Source organism: Penaeus vannamei, chromosome 17, assembly GCF_042767895.1.
Source record: "Penaeus vannamei isolate JL-2024 chromosome 17, ASM4276789v1, whole genome shotgun sequence".
In the NCBI taxonomy this organism is placed as follows: domain Eukaryota; kingdom Metazoa; phylum Arthropoda; class Malacostraca; order Decapoda; family Penaeidae; genus Penaeus; species Penaeus vannamei.
In genome coordinates, this window is record NC_091565.1 from 20,713,932 (window position 1) to 20,721,431 (window position 7,500).

The 7,500-nt window shown below is 64.7% G+C and overlaps 3 protein-coding genes across 3 annotated transcripts in view; 1 reads left to right on the plus strand and 2 right to left on the minus strand.

Annotated features, from left to right (window-relative positions):
• LOC138864637 (neurofilament heavy polypeptide-like) overlaps positions 1-512 on the plus strand; it is a 9,046-nt gene extending 8,534 nt beyond the window's left edge. Inside the window, exons 8-9 of the mRNA XM_070132476.1 lie at positions 1-128; positions 404-512. The exon at positions 1-128 is cut by the window's left edge and continues 36 nt beyond it. Of these exons, the coding sequence (XP_069988577.1) occupies positions 1-128; positions 404-512 (237 nt within the window). The remainder of the gene's footprint in view (positions 129-403) is intronic.
• LOC138864595 (coiled-coil domain-containing protein 8-like) overlaps positions 1-1,467 on the minus strand; it is a 2,680-nt gene extending 1,213 nt beyond the window's left edge. The window contains exons 1-2 of the mRNA XM_070132406.1: positions 1,288-1,467; positions 1-928 (exon numbers count right to left, since the gene is read on the minus strand). The exon at positions 1-928 is cut by the window's left edge and continues 1,213 nt beyond it. Coding sequence (XP_069988507.1) covers positions 590-928; positions 1,288-1,431 — 483 coding nt within the window. The 5' untranslated portion in view covers positions 1,432-1,467 and the 3' untranslated portion in view covers positions 1-589. The remainder of the gene's footprint in view (positions 929-1,287) is intronic.
• A 2,722-nt stretch (positions 1,468-4,189) lies between these two features.
• Positions 4,190-7,500, minus strand: part of LOC138864638 (coiled-coil domain-containing protein 8 homolog) — a 5,458-nt gene continuing 2,147 nt past the window's right edge. Inside the window, exons 3-7 of the mRNA XM_070132477.1 lie at positions 7,032-7,175; positions 6,744-6,863; positions 4,812-5,039; positions 4,561-4,715; positions 4,190-4,217 (exon numbers count right to left, since the gene is read on the minus strand). Of these exons, the coding sequence (XP_069988578.1) occupies positions 4,190-4,217; positions 4,561-4,715; positions 4,812-5,039; positions 6,744-6,863; positions 7,032-7,175 (675 nt within the window). The remainder of the gene's footprint in view (positions 4,218-4,560; positions 4,716-4,811; positions 5,040-6,743; positions 6,864-7,031; positions 7,176-7,500) is intronic.

Below are 7,500 nucleotides of genomic sequence, written 5' to 3' on the forward strand. Positions count from 1 at the left end.
CCGTCCCTCGATGAAAAACGCCGTATGTTTAAAGGAGCTGGCATTGACATTGTTTTTACTTACGCGAACGCGTTATGTAATACTTTGGTTAGGTATGATATAGCTAGCGGTGCTCTTGATACCTCCAGGTATTTCCACGATTCCGCTGTGACGTCACTGGCCGCTGTTCTTCTGTTCATCATCATTTCATCATTTCAAGGACTGTCCGAAATTTTACATTGGCGATACCGGTAGAGCTATAAAAAATAATGAGCATGGACTTGATGTTAGATACGCCAGAGAATCTAATGCTTTTTTAATTCACTTACGTGACGAAGGGCATCATTTAAATTGAAAAGACGCCAAATTAATTCATGAATCGTCAAATTCGTATGAGAAAAATGCTTGAAGGCCTTCTAATTAGAAAATTGGCCGATTTTACTGGCCAATGGGGGTTGGATGATCTTACCTCATCGCTTGTTAGCAAAGCCTTCCCCAGACTCTTCGGCCTTGACCCTCCCCCTGAGACCTGATTCAGATCTTGTTCGTTCTGTCTCTCTTCCACTATATAAACTTGAAGAGTATGAAACGTTGCAATTATTTTCAATTCTCATTGTGAGGCTCGAGGAAGGCCTCCATCTCGGGCTCGAGGATGGCCTCCATCTCGGGCTCGAGGATGGCCTCCATCTCGGGCTCGAAGACGGCCTCCACCTGAGGCTCGAGGAAGGCCTCCATCTCGGGCTCGAAGACGGCCTCCACCTGAGGCTCGAGGAAGGCTCCATCTCGGGCTCGAAGACGGCCTCCACCTGAGGCTCGAGGAAGGCTCCATCTCGGGCTCGAGGATGGCCTCCATCTCGGGCTCGAAGACGGCCTCCACCTGAGGCTCGAGGAAGGCCTCCATCTCGGGCTCGAGGATGGCCTCCATCTCGGGCTCGAAGACGGCCTCCACCTGAGGCTCGAGGAAGGCCTCCACCTGAGGCTCGAGGAAGGCCTCCATCTCGGGCTCGAGGACGGCCTCCATCTCGGGCTCGAAGACGGACTCCACCTGAGGCTCGAGGACGGCCTCCATCTCAGGCTCGAAGACGGCCTCCACCTGAGGCTCGAGGAAGGCTCCATCTCGGGCTCGAAGACGGACTCCACCTGAGGCTCGAGGAAGGCCTCCATCTCGGGCTCGAAGACGGCCTCCATCTTGGGCTCGAGGATGGCCTCCATCTCGGGCTCGAGGATGGCCTCCATCTTGGGCTCGAGGATGGCCTCCATCTTGGGCTCGAGGATGGCCTCCATCTCGGGCTCGAAGACGGCCTCCACCTGAGGCTCGAGGAAGGCCTCCATCTCGGGCTCGAAGACGGCCTCCACCTGAGGCTCGAGGAAGGCCTCCATCTCGGGCTCGAAGACGGCCTCCACCTGAGGCTCGAGGAAGGCCTCCATCTCGGGCTCGAGGACGGCCTCCATCTCAGGCTCGAAGACGGCCTCCACCTGAGGCTCGAGGAAGGCCTCCATCTCGGGCTCGAGGACGGCCTCCATCTCGGGCTCGAAGACGGCCTCCACCTGAGGCTCGAGGAAGGCCTCCATCTCGGGCTCGAGGAAGGCCTCCATCTCGGGCTCGAGGACGGCCTCCATCTCGGGCTCGAAGACGGCCTCCATCTTGGGCTCGAGGATGGCCTCCATCTTGGGCTCGAGGATGGCCTCCATCTTGGGCTCGAGGATGGCCTCCATCTTGGGCTCGAGGATGGCCTCCATCTCGGGCTCGAAGACGGCCTCCACCTGAGGCTCGAGGAAGGCCTCCATCTCGGGCTCGAAGACGGCCTCCACCTGAGGCTCGAGGAAGGCCTCCATCTCGGGCTCGAGGAAGGCCTCCATCTCGGGCTCGAGGACGGCCTCCATCTCGGGCTCGAAGACGGCCTCCATCTTGGGCTCGAGGATGGCCTCCATCTCGGGCTCGAGGATGGCCTCCATCTTGGGCTCGAGGATGGCCTCCATCTTGGGCTCGAGGATGGCCTCCATCTCGGGCTCGAGGATGGCCTCCACCTGAGGCTCGAGGAAGGCCTCCATCTCGGGCTCGAAGACGGCCTCCACCTGAGGCTCGAGGAAGGCCTCCATCTCGGGCTCGAAGACGGACTCCACCTGAGACTCGAGGAAGGCCTCCATCTCGGGCTCGAGGATGGCCTCCATCTCGGGCTCGAGGAAGGCCTCCATCTCGGGTTCGAAAACGGCCTCCATCTTGGGCTCGAGGAAGGCTCCATCTCGGGCTCGAAGACGGACTCCACCTGAGGCTCGAGGACGGCCTCCATCTCAGGCTCGAAGACGGCCTCCACCTGAGGCTCGAGGAAGGCTCCATCTCGGGCTCGAAGACGGCCTCCACCTGAGGCTCGAGGATGGCCTCCATCTCGGGCTCGAAGACGGCCTCCACCTGAGGCTCGAGGAAGGCCTCCATCTCGGGCTCGAGGAAATCCTCCATCTCGGGCTCGAGGACGGCCTCCATCTCGGGCTCGAAGACGGCCTCCATCTTGGGCTCGAGGATGGCCTCCATCTCGGGCTCGAGGATGGCCTCCATCTTGGGCTCGAGGATGGCCTCCATCTTGGGCTCGAGGATGGCCTCCATCTCGGGCTCGAGGATGGCCTCCACCTGAGGCTCGAGGAAGGCCTCCATCTCGGGCTCGAAGACGGCCTCCACCTGAGGCTCGAGGAAGGCCTCCATCTCGGGCTCGAAGACGGACTCCACCTGAGACTCGAGGAAGGCCTCCATCTCGGGCTCGAGGATGGCCTCCATCTCGGGCTCGAGGAAGGCCTCCATCTCGGGTTCGAAAACGGCCTCCATCTCGGGCTCGAGGAAGGCTCCATCTCGGGCTCGAAGACGGACTCCACCTGAGGCTCGAGGACGGCCTCCATCTCAGGCTCGAAGACGGCCTCCACCTGAGGCTCGAGGAAGGCTCCATCTCGGGCTCGAAGACGGACTCCACCTGAGGCTCGAGGACGGCCTCCATCTCGGGCTCGAAGACGGCCTCCACCTGAGGCTCGAGGAAGGCCTCCATCTCGGGCTCGAGGAAGGCCTCCATCTCGGGCTCGAGGACGGCCTCCATCTTGGGCTCGAAGACGGCCTCCACCTGAGGCTCGAGGAAGGCCTCCATCTCGGGCTCGAGGAAGGCCTCCATCTCGGGCTCGAGGACGGCCTCCATCTCGGGCTCGAAGACGGCCTCCATCTTGGGCTCGAGGATGGCCTCCATCTCGGGCTCGAGGATGGCCTCCATCTTGGGCTCGAGGATGGCCTCCATCTCGGGCTCGAGGATGGCCTCCATCTCGGGCTCGAAGACGGCCTCCACCTGAGGCTCGAGGAAGGCCTCCATCTCGGGCTCGAGGACGGCCTCCATCTCAGGCTCGAGGACGGCCTCCATCTCGGGCTCGAAGACGGCCTTCACCTGAGGCTCGAGGAAGGCCTCCATCTCGGGCTCGAGGACGGCCTCCATCTCAGGCTCGAAGACGGCCTCCACCTGAGGCTCGAGGAAGGCCTCCATCTCGGGCTCGAGGACGGCCTCCATCTCGGGCTCGAAGACGGCCTCCACCTGAGGCTCGAGGAAGGCCTCCATCTCGGGCTCGAGGACGGCCTCCATCTCGGGCTCGAAGACGGCCTCCATCTCGGGCTCGAGGAAGGCCTCCATCTCGGGCTCGAGGACGGCCTCCATCTCGGGCTCGAAGACGGCCTCCATCTCGAGGACGGCCTCCATCTCGGGCTCGAAGACGGCCTCCACCTGAGGCTCGAGGAAGGCCTCCATCTCGGGCTCGAGGAAGGCCTCCATCTCGGGCTCGAGGAAGGCCTCCATCTTGGGCTCGAGGATGGCCTCCATCTCGGGCTCGAGGATGGCCTCCATCTCGGGCTCGAAGACGGCCTCCATCTTGGGCTCGAGGATGGCCTCCATCTCGGGCTCGAGGATGGCCTCCATCTCGGGCTCGAAGACGGCCTCCATCTCGAGGACGGCCTCCATCTCGGGCTCGAAGACGGCCTCCACCTGAGGCTCGAGGAAGGCCTCCATCTCGGGCTCGAGGAAGGCCTCCATCTCGGGCTCGAGGACGGCCTCCATCTCGGGCTCGAGGACGGCCTCCATCTCGGGCTCGAAGACGGCCTCCATCTCGAGGAAGGCCTCCATCTCGGGTTCGAAAACGGCCTCCATCTTGGGCTCGAGGACGGACTCCATTTCGGGCTCGAAGACGGCCTCTACCTGAGGCTCGAGGACGGCCTCCACCTGAGGCTCGAGGAAGGCCTCCATCTTGGGCTCGAAGACGGCCTCCACCTGAGGCTCGAGGACGGCCTCCACCTGAGGCTCGAGGAAGGCCTCCATCTCGGGCTCGAAGACGGCCTCCATCTTGGGCTCGAGGATGGCCTCCATCTCGGGCTCGAGGACGGCCTCCACCTGAGGCTCGAGGACGGCCTCCATCTCGGGCTCGAGGACGGCCTCAACCTGGGGCTCGAAGACGGCGTCCATCTCGGGCTCGAAGACGGCCTCCACCTGGGGCTCGAGGACGGCCTCCATCTCGGGCTCGAGGACGGCCTCAACCTGGGGCTCGAAGACGGCCTCCATCTCGGGCTCGAAGACGGCCTCCATCTCGGGCTCGAGGAAGGCCTCCATCTCGGGCTCGAGGACGGCCTCCACCTGGGGCTTGAAGACGGCCTCTATCTCGGGCTCGAAGACGGCCTCCACCTGAGGCTCGAGGACGGCCTCCATCTCGGGCTCGAAGACGGCCTCCACCTGAGGCTCGAGGAAGGCCTCCATCTCGGGCTCGAGGACGGCCTCCATCTCGGGCTCGAAGACGGACTCCACCTGAGGCTCGAGGAAGGCCTCCATCTCGGGCTCGAGGACGACCTCCATCTCGGGCTCGAAGACGGCCTCCACCTGAGGATCGAGGGAGGCCTCCATCTCGGGCTCGAGGACGGCGTCCATCTCGGGCTCGAGGACGGCGTCCATCTCGGGCTCGAGGACGGCGTCCATCTCGGGCCCGAGGACGGCGTCCATCTCGGGCTCGAGGACGGCGTCCATCTCGGGCTCGAGGACGGCGTCCATCTCGGGCTCGAGGACGGCGTCCATCTCGGGCTCGAAGACGGCCTCCATCTCGGGCTCGAAGACGGCCTCCAGCTGAGGCTCGAGGAAGGCCTCCATCTCGGGCTCGAGGACGGCGTCCATCTCGGGCTCGAAGACGGCCTCCACCTGAGGCTCGAGGACGGCCTCCATCTCGGGCTCGAAGACGGCCTCCATCTCGGGCTCGAAGACGGCCTCCATCTCGGGCTCGAAGACGGCCTCCAGCTGAGGCTCGAGGAAGGCCTCCATCTCGGGCTCGAGGACGGCCTCCATCTCAGGCTCGAAGACGGCCTCCACCTGAGGCTCGAGGAAGGCCTCCATCTCGGGCTCGAGGACGGCCTCCATCTCGGGCTCGAAGACGGCCTCCACCTGAGGCTCGAGGACGGCCTCCATCTCGGGCTCGAGGACGGCCTCCATCTCGGGCTCGAAGACGGCCTCCATCTCGGGCTCGAAGACGGCCTCCAGCTGAGGCTCGAGGAAGGCCTCCATCTCGGGCTCGAGGACGGCCTCCATCTCGGGCTCGAAGACGGCCTCCACCTGAGGCTCGAGGACGGCCTCCATCTCGGGCTCGAGGACGGCCTCCATCTCGGGCTCGAAGACGGCCTCCACCTGAGGCTCGAGGAAGGCCTCCATCTCGGGCTCGAGGACGGCCTCCATCTCGGGCTCGAAGACGGCCTCCACCTGAGGCTCGAGGAAGGCCTCCATCTCGGGCTCGAGGACGGCCTCCATCTCGGGCTCGAAGACGGCCTCCATCTTGGGCTCGAGGATGGCCTCCATCTCGGGCTCGAGGATGGCCTCCATCTTGGGCTCGAGGATGGCCTCCATCTTGGGCTCGAGGATGGCCTCCATCTCGGGCTCGAGGATGGCCTCCATCTCGGGCTCGAAGACGGCCTCCACCTGAGGCTCGAGGAAGGCCTCCATCTCGGGCTCGAGGACGGCCTCCATCTCAGGCTCGAGGACGGCCTCCATCTCGGGCTCGAAGACGGCCTTCACCTGAGGCTCGAGGAAGGCCTCCATCTCGGGCTCGAGGACGGCCTCCATCTCAGGCTCGAAGACGGCCTCCACCTGAGGCTCTAGGAAGGCCTCCATCTCGGGCTCGAGGACGGCCTCCATCTCGGGCTCGAAGACGGCCTCCACCTGAGGCTCGAGGAAGGCCTCCATCTCGGGCTCGAGGACGGCCTCCATCTCGGGCTCGAAGACGGCCTCCATCTCGGGCTCGAGGAAGGCCTCCATCTCGGGCTCGAGGACGGCCTCCATCTCGGGCTCGAAGACGGCCTCCATCTCGAGGACGGCCTCCCTCTCGGGCTCGAAGACGGCCTCCACCTGAGGCTCGAGGAAGGCCTCCATCTCGGGCTCGAGGAAGGCCTCCATCTCGGGCTCGAGGACGGCCTCCATCTTGGGCTCGAGGATGGCCTCCATCTCGGGCTCGAGGATGGCCTCCATCTCGGGCTCGAAGACGGCCTCCATCTTGGGCTCGAGGATGGCCTCCATCTCGGGCTCGAGGATGGCCTCCATCTCGGGCTCGAAGACGGCCTCCATCTCGAGGACGGCCTCCATCTCGGGCTCGAAGACGGCCTCCACCTGAGGCTCGAGGAAGGCCTCCATCTCGGGCTCGAGGAAGGCCTCCATCTCGGGCTCGAGGACGGCCTCCATCTCGGGCTCGAGGACGGCCTCCATCTCGGGCTCGAAGACGGCCTCCATCTCGAGGAAGGCCTCCATCTCGGGTTCGAAAACGGCCTCCATCTTGGGCTCGAGGACGGACTCCATTTCGGGCTCGAAGACGGCCTCCACCTGAGGCTCGAGGACGGCCTCCACCTGAGGCTCGAGGAAGGCCTCCATCTTGGGCTCGAAGACGGCCTCCACCTGAGGCTCGAGGACGGCCTCCACCTGAGGCTCGAGGAAGGCCTCCATCTCGGGCTCGAAGACGGCCTCCATCTTGGGCTCGAGGATGGCCTCCATCTCGGGCTCGAGGACGGCCTCCACCTGAGGCTCGAGGAAGGCCTCCATCTCGGGCTCGAGGAAGGCCTCCATCTCGGGCTCGAGGACGGACTCCATCTTGGGCTCGAAGACGGCCTCCACCTGGGGCTCGAAGACGGCCTCCACCTGGGGCTCGAGGACGGCCTCCACCTGGGGCTCGAGGACGGCCTCCATCTCGGGCTCGAGGAAGGCCTCCATCTCGGGCTCGAGGACGGCCTCCATCTCGGGCTCGAGGACGGCCTCCATCTCGGGCTCGAAGACGGCCTCCACCTGAGGCTCGAGGACGGCCTCCATCTCGGGCTCGAAGAGGGCCTCCACCTGAGGCTCGAGGAAGGCCTCCATCTCGGGCTCGAAGACGGCCTCCACCTGGGGCTCGAGGACGGCCTCCATCTCGGGCTCGAAGACGGCCTCCACCTGAGGCTCGAGGAAGGCCTCCATCTCGGGCTCGAAGACGGCCTCCACCTGGGGCTCGAGG